Source organism: Dermacentor andersoni, chromosome 3 (genome assembly GCF_023375885.2).
Source record: "Dermacentor andersoni chromosome 3, qqDerAnde1_hic_scaffold, whole genome shotgun sequence".
NCBI lineage: Eukaryota > Metazoa > Arthropoda > Arachnida > Ixodida > Ixodidae > Dermacentor > Dermacentor andersoni.
Window position 1 is genome coordinate 222,955,540 of NC_092816.1, and position 20,394 is coordinate 222,975,933.

Here is a 20,394-nt window from a genome sequence, read left to right on the forward strand (position 1 = left end):
AGTTAGGAGGATGAAAGAAGCATATACAGTGGTAAAAGTGGGCACGTCCTGTGCTACCTTAGCGGAGAGACGAGAACTTGGAGTCGGATTCCTGATTAATAAGAATATAGCTGGTAACAGACAGGAATTCTATAGCATTAACGAGAGGGTGGCAGGTTTTGTTGTGAAAATAAGAGGTACAAATTGAAGGTCGTACAGGTCTACGCCCCTACAACCAGTCATCATGACCAGGAAGTCGAAAGCTTCTATGAAAAGTGGAATCGGCGATGGGTAAAGTCAAAACAATACACACTATACTGATGGGCGACTTCAATGCCAGGGTAGGCAAGATGCAGGCTGGAGACAAGTCAGTGGGGGAATATGGCATAGGCTGCAGGAAAGCAGGGGAGAGTTATTAGTAGAGTTTCCAGAACAGAATAATATGCGGATAATGAATACCTTCTTCCGCAAGTGGGTAGCCGAAAGTGGACGTGGAGGAGCCCGAATGGCGAGACTAGAAATGAAATAGACTTCATACTCTGCGCTAACCCTGGCATCATACAAGATGTGGACATGCTCGGCAAGGTGCGCTGCAGTGACCATAGGATGGTAAGAACTTGAATTAGCCTAGACTTGAGGAGGGAACGGAAGAAACTGGTACATAAGAAGGCGATCAATGAGTTAGCGGTAAGAGGGAAAATAGAGGAATTCTGGATGAAGCTACAGAACAGGTATTCGGTTTTAAATCAGGAAGAGCACCTTAGAGTTGAAGCAATGAACGACAATCTTATGGGCATCATTAAGGAGTCTGCAATAGAAGTAGGTAACTCCGTTAGACAGGATGTCAGTAAGCTATCGCAGGAGACGAAAGATCTGATCAAGGAACGCCTATGTAAGAAAGCCTCTAACCCTACAGCTAGAATAGAAGTGGCAGAACTTCAAAGTTATTCAACAAGCATAAGACAGCTGACAAAAGGAAGTATAATATGGATAGAATTGAACATGCTCTCAGGAATGGAGGAAGCCTAGAAGCAGTGAAGAAGAAACTAGGAATAGGCAAGAATCAGATGTATGTGTTAAGAGACAAAGGTGGCAATATCATTACTAATATGGATGAGACAGTTCAAGTGGCTGAGGAGTTCCATAGAGATTTATACAGTACCAGTGGCACCCACGACGATAATGGAAGAGAGAATAGACTAGAGCAATTCGAAATCCCACAAGCCGGAAGAAGTAAAGAAAGCCTTGGGAACTATGCAAAGGGGGAAGGCAGCAGGGGAGGATCAAGTAACAGCAGATTTGTTGAAGGATGATGAGCAGATTGTTCTAGAAAAACTGGCCACCCTGTATACGCAATGCCTCATGACTTTGAGCATACCAGAATCTTGGAAGGACGCTAAAATAATCCTAATCCATAAGAAAGGGGACGCCAACGACTTGAAAAATTATAGACTGACCAGCTTACTGTTCGTTGCCTAGAAAGTATTTACTAAGGTAATCGCTAATAGAATCAGGAACACCTTAGACTTCTGTCCACCAAAGGACCAGTAAGGATTTCGTAAAGGCTACTCAACAATAGACCATATTCACACTATCAATCAGGTGATAGAGAAATGTGCGGTATATAACCAACCTTTATATATGGCTTTCATTGATTACGAGAAAACGTTTGATTCAGTCAAAACCTCAGCAGTCATGGGAGCATTACGGAATCAGGGAGTTGACGAGCTGTATGTAAAAATACTGAGACATCTATAGCGGCTCCACAGCCACCGTAGTCCTCCATAAAGAAAGCAAACAAATACCAATAAAGAAAGGCGTCAGGCAGGAAGATAGGATCTCTCTAATGCTATTCACGTGTTTACAGGAGGTATTCAGAGACCTCGATTGGGAAGAATTGGGGATAAGAGTTAAAGGGGAATACCTTAGTAACTTGCGATTCGCTGATGATATTGCCTTGCTTAGTAACTCAGGGGATTAACTGCAATGCATGCTCACTGACCTGGAGAGGCAAAGCAGAAGGGTGGGTCTAAAAATTAATCTGCAGAAAACTAAAGTAATGTTTAACAGTCTCAGAAGAGAACAGCAGTTTACGATAGGTAGCGAGGCACTGGAAGTGTTACGGGCATACATCTACTTAGGACAGGTAGTGACCGCGGATCCGGATTATGAGATTGAAATAATTAGAAGAATAAGAATAGGCTGGGGTGCGTTTGGCAGGCATTCTCAGATCATGAACAGCAGGTAGCCAGTATACCTCAAGAGAAAAGTATATAACAGCTGTGTCTTACGAGTACTCACGTATGGGGCAGAAACCTGGAGGCTTACAAAAAGGGTTCTACTTAAATTGAGGACGACGCAACAAGCTACGGAAAGAATGATAGGTGTAACGTTAAGGGATAAGAAAAGAGCAGATTGGGTGAGGGAACAAACGCAAGTTAATGATATCTTAGTTGAAATCAAGAAAAAGAAATGGGCATGGGCAGGACATGTAATGAAGAGGAAAGATAACCGATGGTCATTAAGAGTTACGGAATGGATTCCAAGGGAAGGGAAGCGTAGCAGAAGGCGGCAGAAAGTTAGGTGGGCGGATGAGATTAAGAAGTTTGCAGGGACAACATGGCCACAATTAGTACATGACCGGGGTAGTTGGAGAAGTATGGGAGAGGCCTTTGCCCTGCAGTGGGCGTAACCAGGCTGATGTTGATGAGGATTAATGCTGGACTGTGTTGGACATCGCTACTGACACTAGATGTGCAGTGCACATGGCTATGCTTACGACCAACAAGCAACAAAAAAAAAAAAAAAATAAAGAAAGACAGGGGTGAGCTGGTTAATTTGCCACAGCTTAACTGCTACTAAGGGCTTCATATAGAATAGCTACATGGCATAACTGATGGCATTTAGCATACAAAATCAACACAGGGGGACCACTTGGAAAGCATGAAACAATTGTTCTCGCATAGTGCCTCCATGGCCGAGTATCAAACCTGCAACCTCGCACTTGGCAGCATAGCCTCAACCGAGTCGGTGTGGCCTGTGCTAGAAACCTATAGGGACACTATAGGGAAACAATAAGTCCAGCTAAAATGATAGATTAGTGCTTGAGAACGTCTCAGGCATCAATATTATCGCAAACAGAGCTTTAGTAATAGAGAAATTGAGGTAAATGCAGGACACTATTAGAGATTCCCCCGATACACTGGAGTACTGGCTCGAAGGCACTCCTCATAATTGTCACTATTACTCAACCACTCATAATAAAGAGATCATTGTATTGCATTATAACATGACAGAAAATGCTACTCGTCCAGTTCTATTTGATATTAAAAGAAATAACTCATTAACGTTACCCTTTACAATGACGTGGGCGGTTGAACGGTTTCGTTTTCTCCTACGTTGTGCCACCTACGCCTTCGTGTTTCAGTAGTTTTGTTGTTGCTCAGTGCTGCACTTGGCTTGCTGGCTCGCAAGACTCTCAGAAACTGCAAGTAGCAGGGAATGCCACATCCCTGTGATGGTGCAGGATTGCCGAACAGTTCTACGCCACTTGACCAAGAGCAGCTGCAGCAGCAAATACAACGTTCTGTCTTGGCTCAGTTTCTCCGTGGCCACGTGTTTGCGTTTTGCCCAGAAAACCATAACGCCGGCTGTTGGGCGCTGTTTTACTCACTGACGGCAGTAAAGGGTGGTGATGGCGTATGCAACGTCACCACACCCTGCTTAGTGCGAACAATTTGAATTGCACTAAAGGTATGCGGACCCTTCAGACACAATTTTCTCATAAACTAAGTTTTTTCTTGGCACAAAAGTGCTGTGAGGTTTCTGGAATGGTATTTTAACAGTCCACGTTGACTTAGTAATTGCCTTTGGTGCTCCTTTAAGTAGTACCTTCAACAACACCAAAGCAGCATATGCAACAGGTCATTCCACTGTAACCACCTACAATATTACCACACAGACAGATCATTTTAATGGATTACTGTACTGCATCATAATAACAGTATTCTCACTCACACGTCACACTTTTCAAGGTCAAGTGCTGTCGTAAAAGCCCAAAATGTAACCAGTGACAATGCCCACTACAATGGCACTGTTTGTGCACTTTTCTGAACCACTCTTATATGCAGAACAAAAATGATCTAATCCTGACACCTTCCTCAAAGTGAAACCAGTGCTAAGTTCCAAAACACTGAGTGCATTTCTAATGGTGTTCATGTCAGTGAAGTCATGTCTCACATAGGCTAGACCATAGCGCCTGTTCTTATGCAGCCTAGTTCTGCCGCACTCCAAGCAATGGTGGCCTTGTGGTCCCACTGCAATGCGTGGTACACATGCCAAAGAACAGTGTAGCAGTATTGGAAACCATATGCATCTGACGGTTTCCGCAAGTTTCTCGCAGACAGCTCTAGCTAAGCTCAATGTAGTCCTAAGCACCATTATTTTTTTAGTTTCCAAGAGTTACATCTGTATCAATTATTAAAATTAAAAATTAAATTCTGTGGTTCTACGTGTCAAAACCACTATCTGATAATGAGACATGCCGTAGTGGGGGACTCTGGATTAACTTTGACCACCTAGGGTTCTTTAACATGCACCCAAGACATGATACACAGGCGATCTTGCATTTCGTCCCCATTGAAATGTGGCTACCGCAGCCAGAATGTGTCAATTAAGGCCAAATTCAGATACATAGCAACTCAACAATGGACATATCTGTTGCTCTATAATCTTCATTTGCAGAAGGGCTAAAGTTGGGGCTTGTGGTTGTATGTGTTGAATTGAAATGTGCTACTCGGCAACAAGTATGCATGATAAGGATGCACACAACATGGACATGCACAAACTGACAACTGTTCATTCTATTTAAATCATTAATGGAGTTCAGTAGAATGTCACTGACAGATTTGTACTAGTTATGTTTTTCTTGCTTTTACAATCTGACACACCAATCCCATCTAGTTCTCACAGGTTCATGTACAATAGCTTCCGATTGGTTATGTTTCCTTTCCTTGTTGTTACATTCCAAAACAGTCCTACTGACATGGCACATCTGTCAGTGGCACCTGCATGTTGTAGCTATAACTTTCATAACCTGCCAAAGCAGTGCTATCGGGTCCCCCCAGAGCTCGGGATGGATGCAACTGCAGATACTAGGTCAAGTACACACCAACGTCGCCCGATGAATTTGAATCACTTGCTGCTTTTTAGCATGTGCCAATACCTCAGCACTGCGTGAGCACTTTTTCATTCTGTCTTCATCGCAATGTGCTCACAGTGGCCAAGAATTGGGCCCATGGCCCTGAATGTTTACCAATTCTGAGAATACAAGAAACAAGGTGAGACTGATATTTCTATGATGTGTGGAGTTTTATGGTGCAAGGGCCATGTATGGCCAAAGAGCACCATGGAAAATGTTAATGTTATCGATGAATTGTGGATGGCGTGGACAATGAATGAGCCATTAGGAAATGTTCTAAAAATGGGACGCCTGTATCTTCTGCCAGTGCTTCCAAATAAGGTATCTTCATTTGCTTCCAAATAAAAGTTCAATGGAGCCGCAACAGCTGGGTGGTTACAAAACAGCCTGGCAGTAGACATGTCACGAATAGGTGAGTGATATAGATGTTCCACACCTGATCTAATCTTCAGAGCTTAGGAAAAACTTAAATATGTCGTCTGGAGATGTAGGCACCATTCATTAGATTCCACATACAGACTTTCTACCGGACTAGTCCTGAATGTACCTGTAGCAAGGCGTATACACAAGCGGTGAACGGGATCTAGCATCTTCAAAGCACTAGGCACAGCAGAGCTATATACTATAGCTCCGTGGTCAAGGCGGGACCGTATAAGGCTTTTGAAGAGGCTCAACTGGCATCTCCTGTCACTTCCCCAAGATGTGCAGGACAAAAGCTTTAGATTCATTGACTTCAGACACTTCGCTCTCAGATACCCAAGGTGAGGAACAAAAGTTAGTTTGGAGTCTAAGATAATTCTTAAATATGTAAGTTCATGGCTGACAGATAGCCGCTCTCCATTAAGATAGATAGCGGGGTCAGGCAGTATACCTCTCTTGTTCGAGAATAGAACACATATACTTTTTGAGGGTTTAGTTTACATCCATTCTCATCAGCTCACTTAGATCATTTCTTTAAGCCATGCTGTACATGTCGCTCAAAGATAGAAATACTACACGATTTACATCCTATTTGTACGTCATCCACGTACACAATAAAACAGTGCGTGGTATGACACAACATAGCAAGTGCAGCTCAGCACATCACCTTGTGGTACACTCATTTCTTTTATGAATGGATGAGATAGCACATTACCAAACCCAACACAGAACTTGCGATTAGAGAGGGAGCTTTGAATCACATTCAAGAGATTGCCTCAGACTCCCATACCAGCCGCATCATGAATTCCAAAACGCCAAGTTGTGTCGTATGCCATCTCCATATCTAAAAATACTGATAATAAAAATTGTTTGTGCACAAAGGCATTGTAGATATTCGCTTCGATGCAAACAAGGTGATCTGTTGTGGTTCCAGCGTCCCTAAAACCACCCTGCAAGGGGTCTAGTATTTTGTTCATTTCAAGATAATGGATCAGGCGTCAGTTTATCATTTTCTCAAAGTGTTTGCATAGGCAGCTTGTCAGGGCTATAGGCCTGTAGCTACTGCCCGAATATAGGTCCTTGCCCTCCTTGAGGAAAGTTATTATGACTGCTTCTTTCCAAACGGATTGAATATAGCTGGCAGAAAATAAGGCATTAAAAAGTGGTAGGAGTGTTTTGTGTGCTTTGGGGTGTAAGTGTTCGATCACCTTATTAACTATTCGATCGTTTCCAGGGGCCGATTTATTACAACAATTTAATGCAGCCTGAAACTCTACCATGTTAAATGGACAGCTGTAAGGTTCATTTCTATTTCCTTTCCGATCCAGAGGCTGTCGCTCCGCTTGTCATTGGTATCTCAGGAATGTGTCCAAGTAATGGAATGAACTAGAAACGTATTCAAAATATGCCCCTAGAGAATCGGCTAGGTCCTCAAGAGTGCGTCCTTGCGTATTAGTGGTACTAGTGGTAGAGGATGAGTTTCACGGCCATTTACCTTGTTTACCAAGTTCCAGGCTTTTCTTTCGCCTGTATAAGAATTTATGCTAGAGATGTACTTCTGCAAGCTTTCCCTTTTGGTATGGTGGCCAATTCATCTACCTGCCGACTTTTTCTTGAAGCTAATCAAGTTCTCTGTAGTTGGAGAGTCGCGAAGGTGACTCCAAGCCTTATTTTGACTTCTGCGAGCTTCCTTACACTCCCCATTCGACCAGGGAAAACGTCATTTGGAGGGTAATCCATTTGATCCAGGGACACATACTGGTGCTGCATCAAAAATAAACACTGTCAAACATACCACTGTATGATCGATAAAAAGAGTAGGGATGTCTTCCCAGGTCATACGCGAGAGTTGTCTATACTGCTTCCAGTCGGCTGACCAGACTTTCCTATCGGGTATGCATGGGGAGCACTCATCACCTTTAGTTAATTTTATGACAATTGGAAAATGGTCACTCCTATATGGATTCTTAATCATGTTGCACTCTAGATACGGCACAAGTGTACTAGATGTAATGCTTAAATAGATTGATGAGAATGTTATGTTTGCCATGTTAAGAATGTAGGCGCTTTCTTATTTTGTAGGCATGCACCTGTAGAGACGAGGAAGTTTTCTGCCAAGTGCCCTCTGGCAACACGACAATCTCCCCAAACGATGTTATGTGCATTAAAATCGATGATGATACAAGGCCCAGGCAGTTCATACATAAAGATGTGAAATACTGCTTTTGATAGATGGTAGTTCGGGGGGACGTATAGTGACATAATTGTGACCATCTTATTAAGAGTACTGCACAGACTCCAACAGCCTCTAGGGACATATTATGCTGTAATTGCAAGCAAGCAACACCCTTATCTACTGCTATGGCCACATTGCCTGACAAGCCAACGGCATGGTTGCTGTCATAGTGGTAAATGGCCTGGTGCAGGAGAAAGTTTGTGTGTGAAGTATTAAGACGCATTTCTTAGACACACAGCACCCTTAGATTCAACTTAGAGTTTGAACTTGGAGTTGCTTAACGTCATCTAGATTTTGGAGTAAACACCCACCATTCCACTATAGTATCTGTGTATCCATATACGAGTTTTTTGTGGTCTGTCTAAGAAAAATTAAGTTAGGTGATGCAGGATTTTTCTTTCTTCCCTGTGCACTCGAGGGACTGCACTATTCCTTGGGCATCTGTGACGCCGGTGTTGTGGTTGTATCCATCACCTCGTCTGAGGCGGTGGTTAGTGCCCCCTCAGTAGGCATATTCGCAAGGGTTTCAAGCCTATCTGCACGGGCAGTGGCCCTGGGTCTGGCAGGCCCCAGAGTCTGCTGGTCCTCCTTGGCAAGGGGCGGAACAGCCCTGGTTGCTCCAGCAAGGGGGGCTGACTGCAGTTACACTCCACATGACTCTTGTGGCCGCCGAAAGATGTGGCACTGCCCCCCGGCTGGTTCATAGACTGAATGAGAGCAGCATTCTGGGCAAGTTGGTAATCCATGAATACTTTGTTTAGCGCAAAAAACAACAGACACAAGAAAGACGACAGGACAAAGCGCCTTGTCCTGTCGTCTTTCTTGTGTCTGTTGTTTTTTGCGCTAAACCAAGTATTCATGGATTCGCACCAACTAGCCCGCCAACGCATTGTGAAGTTGGTAATCCATTACTTAAATGATATTGCGCGACAAAAAAACGACACGGACGTGAGAGAAGACGACACACCAAGCGCAAAGGTGCATTTGGTGTGTCGTTTTCTCTCATGTCCGTGTCGTTTTCTTTTGTCGCGCAATATCATTTAAGTAATTCATAGACTGATTCACAGAGAAGCATTTGCGTGCCTCTTGGAATGAAAAGTTTGATTTTGATTTGGATGATTTGCTTTTCTTTTTTCCACAACGGACACGAACAGGAGTATGTGGGGTGATCTCCGTCACAGTTAGCACAGTGGGTGGTGCAAGTGCAGGTGTCAGACAAGTGTTCATGGGATGCAAATTTTGCACAAGTAGTACACCCTCGGCAGCTTTGCAAACCGTGCCTTAACCGCCGACACTTGAAGCATCGGTGCAGATTCAGAATGTATGGCCTTACAGGGAGGTTGCAGTATCCAGTTTTTATTGAGTCAGGTAGTTTGCTTGTTCCAAAACTTATGATTACACGTTTTGTGGGGATTTCCTTGTCACACCTGATGGTTATTCTCTGGACCTTTACAACATTCTGATTTTGCCAACCCTCGAGTAGCTCACTTTCACTAAGATCAAGCAGGTCATTTTCATAGATAACATCGCAGACAGTGTTAACAACTTGTGTGGGCCCACAGAAATCGGAACGCCTCCAAAAGCAATTAGTCTGGGCAATTTTCTGTACTGCGTCTTGTCACGAACTTCAAGAAGAAGGTTGCTACTTCCCATCTTAGTTACTTTGTAAAGCAATGAAGGGGGCTAGTTGGTGAACGTTCATGGTTATATTGCACTCAGTTTTACAAACACGATATTAAGGAAGGACAGGACGTAGACGGAGGTAGCGCAAACTACCAACTGTTTAATACTGTTAAACAATGCAATGCAAATGCTCTCCGCTACTAGAAAGCACCACAGTCATTGGAACATCAAAAACAAAAACGGAGCGAGAAATATGGGAGGCGCTTGCGATAGCCAAAGAAAAAGATGTGCGTAAGCACTCCTTCCATCACGCTTATCAAAGCTGAAGTCGAGTTTGCCGTGGCGAACGGGTGCATGTGAACGATGTATGCCTGACCCGAACTATGATCACATGTCGTCACCACGTTATATATTTTTATATGTACCCCCCCCCCCGCACCATATCTCCTTGTATATAAGCGCATTCTTTAACAGTATTAAACAGTTGGTAGTTTGCGCTACCTCCATCCACATCCTGTCCTTCCTTAATATTGTGTTTGTAAAACTGAGCGCAATATAAACATGAGAGTTACTTTGTAGCCTGGGCCGATTGTCTGTCAAAGATTTCGCCAGAACAAAAGGAGATATTGTGCGGACTGTCTTGGTTTCTTGATGACTGCAAATTACTTGGTACTTTGGGAAAGTTTCTTTAGCTGCATAAAGAAGTTGAGGGATTCTTCGGTGCACCCCTTCTCGAGGGAGTGATCAAGGGGTGCAGGAAAATTGGATGCCGTAAATATAACGCTATATTCAGCTGGTATGGCCGCCGCCCAGCATGGAGCCCAACCAGGAGATGACACAAGACTTGAAGTATTCAGTTCTGCGCATGCCAGTAGTACATCTCCACTATAACCAAATACATATACCCAAGGCGAGATATGATGCACGAGGTCAACTCTTGTTGCCTGTGAAGTCTGAAGTAAAAGGAAAATAAACAGAGGACAGGACAGATTGAAAGTGAGAGAGAAAGACGAAGATCGGAGAGGTGGATAGGAAAAGGCAACTACCAATTTTGCCCAAGTGGGTCATTCCAGGGGTGGTATACGTGAAACGGAGGCCTAAGATGTGTGTTGTCTCCCCCGAGGGGCCATAAAGATCTAAACACCCGGCTTCAGCTCAACCCCCCGGACACAACGTTTACCTGGACACGACTAAGCCACGTACGGTGAAATGCGGGAGGGGCCAACCGCCACGTCCTCAGGTCCGTGGTGCCGAAACGCACCTGCTGACACAGACGCCTCTGTGGGGGAGGAAAATTTCTAAGAGACGGACTTAATAGCCGCCTGTCAAGGATGACATTATATAAACTGAAGGCTCTCCTTGTGTACTTTTGTCTCAAAAGTACAGGTATCTTGTACGGATAGAGTCAACTCCAAGCCCCAGTGGACCTCCTGAGGCATTTTTAGCAATTCAATGCTGAGAAAAAGCAGTACAGCTTTCTTTACAAAGTTGTCGCAAGTGGCCCCGAAGAGCCACAACACGGCCCACGAAAGAACGCTCTGATGAGGCACATGACAGCCAATATCAAATACTAATATTCCATTTGGTGCTTCTTTAGAAGAGGTGAATGTCTAACATTCTAATATTGCAAGGGGTCACACTGATTACATAGACTTTACACAATGCACACTTACGCACGACAACCATAATGCTCAATGACTTCTTGCACATCGAGTAGATTTGCACAGAAAATAAAGAGCAGGGTGGCTAGGAGTATAGAAATGGCTGCATGAGAAAGTAACTTTCGCTTATGGATGGTCAGAAGCCCAGCACTAGCACAGAAGTTCCTTCCTGCCTCAAGTGACTGATATGTGCAGCAGATTTTCTTTCGGGCAAATGTTACCAATTTTGATGCAAACGTAATCAATTTATGAAACCGTGCATACATCTTCCATGAGACTATTCATATAAATAGGCTTCACACAGAACTAAAATGGGCAAATTAACTCTGCTTTGACTGCCAGGTCTTTGAAGGACTGTTTAATAAAATAAAAGTTTTCCTCATATACAAGTATATTGCAAAAGAGATACACTAAATCATGTATATGCTAATACAGCTATAAAACAGCAATTGCTGCTGCCCTCTGCAGTAGTTCTAGAAGAAGTTTGCACTGTTGGTCACGCTAGAGTTTTGGCTTGTCCATAGACGTAATCACCATTCACAGAATGCTGGGCTACTAGTGGCGCAAATGCAAGTAGCCGGCTTGGTGCTGCCACCTTGTGGCGCGGAGTTTAACCAGAACGAATGCAGACTTATTATTGCAGTAACTGGCCATATGCTACTTATTCGCTGGTGTAAAGCGTCAACAGCAATGCAATTGACAACATGTGGGGATTTACTTTATACTGCTTCAACGAGAACACCTATGCAACACAGATGTTTAACATATTGTCGGACAAAGCATCATGAGACATTGCAACCAGCATTGTTACTGCCAGCATGTTTACCGCAACTCTGTTTTCGCATAAAGTATGGACAAGCTAAAACTGTACCATTAGCTGTTCATGTTGCCTTAGAGAAAAATACTGTGGTAAGTGTCTCGGTGTCGCAGAGTGCTCAAAGTTCGACTGCCTGTTGCAGGAATGTACAGCCTTTGTCAGATGAAACAGACATTTTCAGTGCATGACTGTAACTAGCTCCTAGATGCCTAGTCAGCCTCCTGCTGCATACACACTGGTCTAGAAAGGAAGGAAAACTCTTCCTCTCCTTCAAGAGCTTTCTAAATTCAGAAGTTCCATGGTCACAGCACAGTGGTGCAAGACTTGTACAGTAATGCCCTAGGAGCATCTTTGTTTCTTTTGATGAAGGCTGCGCCTGTGTGCTGCTTTATATAGTGTAGGTGTACCAGCAGTGTGCACAGCAATATGTGAAAGTCTGCAAAGAGTGTAGAACTCCTAAAAAAGGAAAACCGGAGAACATTTCTAGCAGCACTGCGCCCAGACTTTCACGTAGCGACAAACATGCATGCCAACGTACATTCTCCTGGCTTCCGTTGTCGGGCGCGTGCATGGTCTCGATGCAGATTGAGAAGTTGCCGGCCATGTAGTCCGGGTTGGTGAGCACGGTGCGGCAGTAGGGGTAGGCGTTCCAGGCCTCCTCGTGGACCGCGAGGGAACCCTTAGGCATCAGCATGCGGATGAACGCGGGCACTTTGCTTTCCAGGTGGTAGATCTTGTAGGTGTACTGGCCCTTGGTGAACTTGCCGCCGAGCAGGTCCTTGCCCTCGAAGGGTTCATTCTTGATCACCTCGATGCCCTCGCCGCCGCCCGTCTCGTTCTTGCTCGCCTCAGCCACCGAGTACAGCTGGCCCACCTGGTACTGCAGTTGGCCAGCAACGCGTTCAGCGTCAACCCCGGAAACGGCCGGCCGTGACGTCGGAGCGCGCGCGCACGGCACCGGCCGGCCACTCGGTACGCCCCGATCCGGTGTGTGCGCGCGCGCTCCGCGGCCACGCCGTGCGGAGAATGCCGGCCGAAGCTTACCTCTTCCACGGTAATCGGAAGAACGACGCGACTGCAACCAGAGAAAAGGGGTGAGAAACAGCGCCGATCCAATCGCAAAAGCTGCAGCCCGTCGGCGACTAAGCAAAGCCTCGGCCACCAACGCGAGCCGTAACACCGAGCGGAAAGGACGCGAGGCGCCACCCCCACACTGCCCATTGAAAGTCGCCGAGCCCCGGCGGCTTGGAAACTACGTTCGCGGCGTCCGCTCGAGTGACCTCAAGCGAAGCACCGGGCCCTAGGCTCGCTCGACGGGCCACAGCGAGAATCGTGCGAGAGCTACTCACAATTCCTTGATGATCATCGCGGCGGCTGCTGCTCGGCTATCAGTGCTGCATAGGTCGGGCGGCTGAGGGAGGACTACGTCACTTGACAGGGGAAGAGGCCGGCTGTGACCCGCAGGAAATCGCGATTCGAAACCGAGCACCCCTAGCGTCGATCACCCTCACTGCTGGCTCGACGACAGTCCCCTCCGTGCGATTTCTATGCGGCTAGAATTCCTCCGAAGCCATAAAAAGCCCCAAATCGGCGTCGTCTTTCTCCACTTCGAAGCGACCCGAACTGCAGAACAATCGATACGCGAAGCGCCATCTTCCGGCCACCGCGAAGGATGCGTCATCTCAGACGTCACTTGGATACGGTGTCGTTTCGAAACCTATGCTGCGCCCGCCCCATGGGAGAAAACGCTCGAAGGCCACATGGCCCGTGGTCATTTTGCTTCGGCATCACGTGCAGCTTCAGTACAGATGTGGTAATCACGGAGGTGGTAACAAAAGCGGCTCGCGCGTTGCAAGCGGCGCGAAGCCATGCGCGAGATCATCGTCGTGCACTGGCCGTGTACTTGACTGATTGTTCGCGAACGCTGCTATCAACAACAAAAAAAGTTGTAAAAAGAATGTGCCATGAAAAGGTTTGTGCGCGAATAGGGCAGAAAACTCAAATGTTGCGCGAACATATTTTTAAGCTCATTTTTGTCAAGTGCGTATGTCCCATAAAATAAATATCGAACTGCGGCATTCACAAACGTTTATACTCCATGTGCGACTGCGGCAGTTCCAGGGCGACAAAATGTGCTACTAAGCAGTACGGGGCGATCTTTCAACAGGTACGCCAGGCATTGTTTTTAGGGCGAAGATCTCCAAAGTGGTGCGATAAAAATTGCCTGCTATTTGCAGACCATGACTTGATTACTCCTCGACTTTAATTTAGCAATTACACGGGACCTAAAGTTAATAATGGAAAAGTTAATTAGCTTGTTATATTTATTGAGCAAAATTCTCGTTAGAATTTTTCTTGCAGCATGTGTTCCGCGAAGCCACATAACGAGATAAGCCAGGAAAGGAGCGTTCAGTTTACTTTCCTACACAGGTGCTTAGCGTAACGGAATAGAAAAAGGGATAGAGGACGCACAGCAACATAATCAGTCACTGAGACCTGTGTCACGGCCGCTCGATCCAAAAGCAGCCCGCTGCGTCGCGCCTGCGTCTCGGGCCTATTTCTCCGTGCGCCCGCTGCGGTGCCACTGCTCGGGGAGGGAAACGACGGAGCATGTTCTATTCGAATGTGAAGCCCAGCGGTCGGTTTAGGCTGGCCTCCTTGAAGCCCTTGGGTTCAGCGGGAGCAGTGGTCAAGCAAACATGTTCGCAATAGGCATTAGTAAGACGCGATTGGAGGATTGGTGGAAGAAAAGTAGGGAAATGACAAAAGACGGAGACGTACAAAAGCACAGTTCGCAGTAGGGGATCAGAAAATTTGGGCGTGGTAGTTCATAGTGTTTTCTTTTTTTTTTTCATTGTTTAACCTAGGTAGCATAGAGTTTCCTACAAAATTACTAGAGGGAACACTGGCGCTAGTGTCTACGTGAGCTACAATGGGAGCGGTTGTCCCAGCATGGGAATTATGGGAAGTACATGGATTTGCCTAAACTTCGTCCTTTTGGCTTCAAACGGCTTTGTGACTTTGGAAACTCGTCATTTTCATCAGTTTATTGCGTAATAAATAATTAAATAAACATCATTAAAATTGCCCGACGGCAGGATTCGAACACAGGGACTCTAGTACAGAAGCCTGATAATGAAACCGTTAAGCCACGGATGCATGTGTCGACAAGCGAATGAAACGCACTTATGAATTTATCGCGGCCATGCCAGTGCTTTGAGACGCTTGGCGCGTTTCGATTTGGGCACATAGACAAGCTCAATCGTTGCAATTAATAGCAATTGTACGCGTTCCCGGCGTCTTCCGCACTTCGAAGAATATAGATTGCGCTGAAATATACGACAATATGATTTATATAGCGTGATATACAAAGCCACAAGAACGTCTGAATCCACAAGCACGAAGATCAGACAAATCCATGTACTTCCCATCATTCCCATGGTAGGACAACGACTGCAGCGCCAGAGTTCCCTCTAGTAATTTTGTAGGAAACTCTATGCTAGGTAGGACATAAGCAGTATAATAGCAAGAGCTTGGTGGCGCAAACCACCGCCCCGTTCCAAAGGGGACGCTCATAACATCCATCCATCCATCCGGCTGCTAATAGCATAGAGCAACGTTGGCATAGAGTTTCTCAGGCTGATAGAGAGCGCCTTAATTCACAGCTGCGTCGGTGCGCGCGATCTCCACTCCAGTCAAGGCGTAAATAATGCGTTTTATATTTGGAAACTGCAGATAAAATCTTTTAAGTCGTCATTGGAAGTGCTGATTACGCCACAAACGCTAACAGAATGTCACAGGGGTGGAAATCTGTTCTAGAATACGCCTGAACGATATCCGTGACGGTAGCCCGTACGATGCACAACCGGGTAATGCACTTCCATCGAAAGGTTCTGCTTGAAGCAATCTATCGGTACTTTTATTCACTTCTCGTGAACACGTACGCAAATAAAACTTGACGTAGGGAGAACTTGTGCCGAGTTTCCCAAGTAATGCAAACTAACTTATAGCGTCCTCGATCACCCGCACCGGTGCGCACCGGGGCGCCTTGGTGCGCACTTTCATCCTCGATCAACCGCACCGGTGCGCACTGACCATCCTCGATCACCGGAAGCGCACCCTGTTGGAGCGGTTTTCCGTTGCCCCGTCTCGCACCGAGAAAATCGGCGGTGCGCCGGAGTGCAATCCCAGCAAGCACTGCGGGACGCGCGACGTGCGCGCGAACTGCCGACTGCACAACCGCGGACGCTCTGGCCCGATAGCTGCGGTACGTTGCAACGGAGTTGACGGAGTTAGCTAGTGGATTTGTCGGCAATGAGAAAGGAAGCGCTGCTAGTTGCCGCAATCGATGAGCATTCTTCAAGTTCGTCTGACAGCGAAGACGACATGCTGCTCGACCTCGTCCAAAAACAGTGTTGGGAAGAGCGGCCGAAAGTGGACAGGTTCATTGAACGGGTCGTCAGGATTAATTATAAAATCCATTGGTGTTTGCTTGCAACCAGGTATGTCGGAGCACGCAGTTTGACAAGGTTCGAGCGCTTGCGGCAGATGCTCAGCATCTGCAAACAATAGAGAGTTTTAGAATAGGGGCCCCAATATTTTGGGGCCCCAAAGAGCTTTGCGGGTGTTAGCGTTGGGGCACGTAGGACTGAAGAGTTTTAGAATAGGGCTTTGCGTTTGCAGATAGCGTCTTGCGCTGACAGCGCCACTACGGCGTCTAAGAAAAACGATAAAAATAATTAAATAAGATATACCATCTTATGATATGAATAGTAATTTTGACTTGCGTGTATTCGCGTTTAATTACAATTTAGAGGTTATTCTTCAAGCAGCAAACCATTAGTTGTGCTTAGTTTGGAGCAACAAAACCAACTTTACGTGCCTTCACCAGCCAAGCTTAGCCGTGTTAGGCCTACGAGCCATAAAATCCACACTCGAATTCGGAATCAGCGGCGTCTAATGAATCAATCTTCATAACACACGCTAGTTGAGAGAAAGCGATAACTGCAGTCACTTCTCCTAGCTTGCGAACTTCACGCATTACCGCGAATCGAACCCAGTTTAGTGCTAGGTTAGAGCCGTCGCTTCCATGGGTGCCGCCATGTTTGTTGACGCAAAGCTTTTGGGAACGCTATTTGAGCTCCCGCTAAATCGGTGAAATAGCGTTCCCAACGCAAAACCCAAACGCAGTTTGCGTCTCGCGCATGCGCAGTGGCTTCGACGCTATTTCTTTGGGGCCCCAAAACGTTTGGGGCCCCTATTCTAAAACTCTCTAATAAAATATGTGCGCGCGCGTGTTCGCGCACGTTTTGCGCGCCAGGGGGCAAAGTAGCGCTGCATGCAAGCACTCTGCACAAGGTGCAGTTTTGTCCTCGATGTTGACCCTCCGCAGTGCGGCACCACGGCGGGGCAAAGCGCACCATTCTGGTTTCGGGGCAACCCCGGGGCAAGGTGATCGAGGACGCTATTAGATGAAATAAAAACGCTTTGTCTCCTTTTCCCGCTTTTTCTAATACCTGAACAAAGGACTGAATTAAGTTGTTGCTTTCACAAACTAAGAGGCGTTTTTTCATTTCGTTCCGTTCGGGCTGCAATTTTTTTCAACTCTTCTTGACGGGCAACTTTCTTTTTCAGTCTCTTGACTGTTTTCTTTGACTGTTCCAAGATGTCCACAATATCTAATGTAGTTTGGCAGGCCTGGTCAACAGAAAAGCTACGTTCAGAGCATGATTCTAAGGCAGCCTCTGGAACTAGAGCTTCCACCTCGTCGCTGAGAAACTGCGAGGCACATTAGATGTTGGGGCTTTCTTCTGAGCTGCCGCAATTATCGCTTGCCTCAAGTGCTGTGTGATCAGTAAAGTTTCTTCGATGGCGTTTTTCGGGCTGCACATTCTCTTTTTGCAAGTACTGTGGATATTCGCAAACCACGGTCGGTACCGCATTCGGAAGCAGGAGCCTAAGTTTCGTGTCCTTTTTATAGTCACTTTCTGTAACGTGCAGGGAACATACCAGAGACCTGTCGCTCGGTTCCCATTTGCTTCCTTTTCCCGACACTCCTTGGCGAGAGATATTCTTTAGCCACGCTTCTCGACGCTCCAAGTCACAGGGGAACTCGTGATATTTCACAGTCGGGTCCTTTTTAGCATTCGTGTCGCAGAGTGGCACACAACAGTTGCGCGGCATCGGGCCACATGAACGAGGCAGCAAGCACAGGCAAACGTGCTCACGCACGCGAAAAAGCGCGAGATTAATGCATATCGCACAAGGCAAACACGTTCTGACGCGAACCAACTTGCTCACACACACGCACGCGAAAAAGCACGAGATGAATGCATAGAGCACGAGGCAAACACGTTCTCACGCGAGAACCAACGCCCGCTAGCCCCGGCGCGAAGTCGCGAAGGTGGTGGTGGTAAACATTTATTGTTTGAGCCTCTTTACAACATTACTTGTGAGGGGGCTCAGGAGCGCGTAGGGTGTCCGGGAGTTTGTGGCCCTCGGCGACCCTCAGAGCCCAGTCCACCAGCCGTATTTGGTCGGCTGGGTTGGAGCTAGACACCGCGGTCTCCCATCCCTCTACGTCGGTGAGTTGCCACTCAGAGGGTGGCTGGAGCTCAGGGCATAAGAACATAATGTGATGGAAGTTAGCTCTAGGTGCAAGCATCCCCGAGCAGTGGCGCCTTCGCCAAGAAAAGCGGTCGCAACTGTAAACTCGGCCGAGACGCGCCCGCCTATTGTCCGCGGCGCGACGTAGCTGGCCGCACCTTGCTTTCCATCGAGCGGCCGTGCCTGTGTACACTCTCAAAATTTAAAATGTAAATTGTATAGAAAAACTTAACCTTCCCAGGAAGCACAAGTTCTCTGCTAGCTAGCTTGATACAGTTTGAGCAGGCTAGAAGCAGCTAGAGCTACGTAAAGCTATAGTTTAGACATCTTAAGATGGCTAGCACTTCATGTCTCCAAGCCATACGCTTCTAGTCATTGTGAAGACGACTATACTTAGAAAATGGGTCGAGAGAGATAGATCGAGAGACAGAAGAAAAAGGAAATGAAGGGGGTTTAAAGGGACCCTGTAACGATTTTGAAGATTTTGTACAAACGTACAGAGTCGTTAGAGTAGGTTCTTCTGATCATTAAAGGGCCCCTGAAATGGTTCGGACAAATTTTGTAGACGCGTAGGGTACAGCTAAATTCATTGTGGTGCTAAATCATTAGCACCACAAGTTGTGTGAAACGTCTCATAATAATAGACTTACGGACGATTACAAGTTACCCTCCTCCCTAGCCATGCTTTTCCTCCTCAACTCGTTCGCCGAGCGATCGGGGCTAAGCTCCGCCTTCACTGGTTCTGCGTCACGATGCAACGTCACATCGTCCACTTCCGGTTGTTTTGGAGCCCGCCCGCGCGAAACCTCTCCGCTAACCGCTTGGCCGTTGTTAGGAATGGCCGTACGGGGTGACAACGTGCCAGCTATTTCAGCCCGCTGCACGTGTTCCTATCCAACCGGATGGGGCGCACTTCAGAGAACTGCGAATAAACCGGCAGCCACGTGGCGCGGGGTCAGCTCAGGAATGTGGTACCCGGCCGCGCCACCCGGGACGAAGCAGAGTTCTACGAAGCCCCTCTGACGTCGGCTCCGGACCTTTACACCTGTGTGCGGCACTGAAACCTGTGCAACACGTGTTTGTGAGCCCTCCTCCAAAAGGGCGGGTCATCTACGGTGACGTCGAACGATGACTGGACGAACGTTTCCGTCCACTGGGAATCAAGGGGGGAACAAGTGCTCGTTGTGTGCTCGTCGTAGTGAGCTGCGTGCTCGTTGTCCTGCTCGAAATGTAGTCGTGAGCTGTGTGCTCGTAAGCTGTTTGCTGCATGTTAGTCTTGCGGGCTCCATTTGGGAGTCACACTAGACCGTCGATGTATGTCTTGTCGAAGATGTAAATAATGTAAATAAATCCTGTTCACCGAGTTCCTCTCTACAACCGTCAACTCCTTCAAATGGTGGCAGCGGTGAGATCGTCCCACGACTCCTACATCTGTTTGACAGCGGTGGGATCGTCCGACGACTCTAATACCGTCGACCCCAGGCGAGAGACAGAGAGAGTGAAACATCTTTATTAATAATATTTGAATGGCGAGAGCAGTGTGGGAGGAACCCTCAGTCCAGGGTCCCTAAGATGATTCCGGCGATGTTTCGAGCCCGTTGTATCACAGCTCGGAGGACCTCGGGAGGTCCGTCGCGGAGGGCATCGTCCCACAGCTCTTTGTTGCGTAGGGGGTAAAGGAGAGTTGGCAAGGGAGGAAAGAGGTTTGCAGTGCACTCAATCGTGACGTGGAAGATTGTGGGCGAGCTGCCACAGCCAGGGCAACGATCTGCATAACAGTGTGGGTAGAATTTCTTGAGAGAGACAAGATTTGGAAAAGTTGCGGTTCGTAACAGGCATAATAGAGACTTTT

General features: G+C 46.8%; 1 protein-coding gene across 2 annotated transcripts in view; it reads right to left on the reverse strand.

Moving 5' to 3' along the window:
• Positions 1-13,404, reverse strand: part of vib (phosphatidylinositol transfer protein vib) — a 79,983-nt gene extending 66,579 nt beyond the window's left edge. For both annotated transcript variants that reach the window (XM_050183860.3, XM_050183852.3), the window contains exons 1-3: positions 13,286-13,404; positions 12,981-13,011; positions 12,475-12,816 (exon numbers count right to left, since the gene is read on the reverse strand). In XM_050183860.3, the coding sequence (XP_050039817.1) occupies positions 12,475-12,816; positions 12,981-13,011; positions 13,286-13,302 (390 nt within the window). In that variant the 5' untranslated portion in view covers positions 13,303-13,404. The remainder of the gene's footprint in view (positions 1-12,474; positions 12,817-12,980; positions 13,012-13,285) is intronic.
• Positions 13,405-20,394: the final 6,990 nt, after the last annotated feature.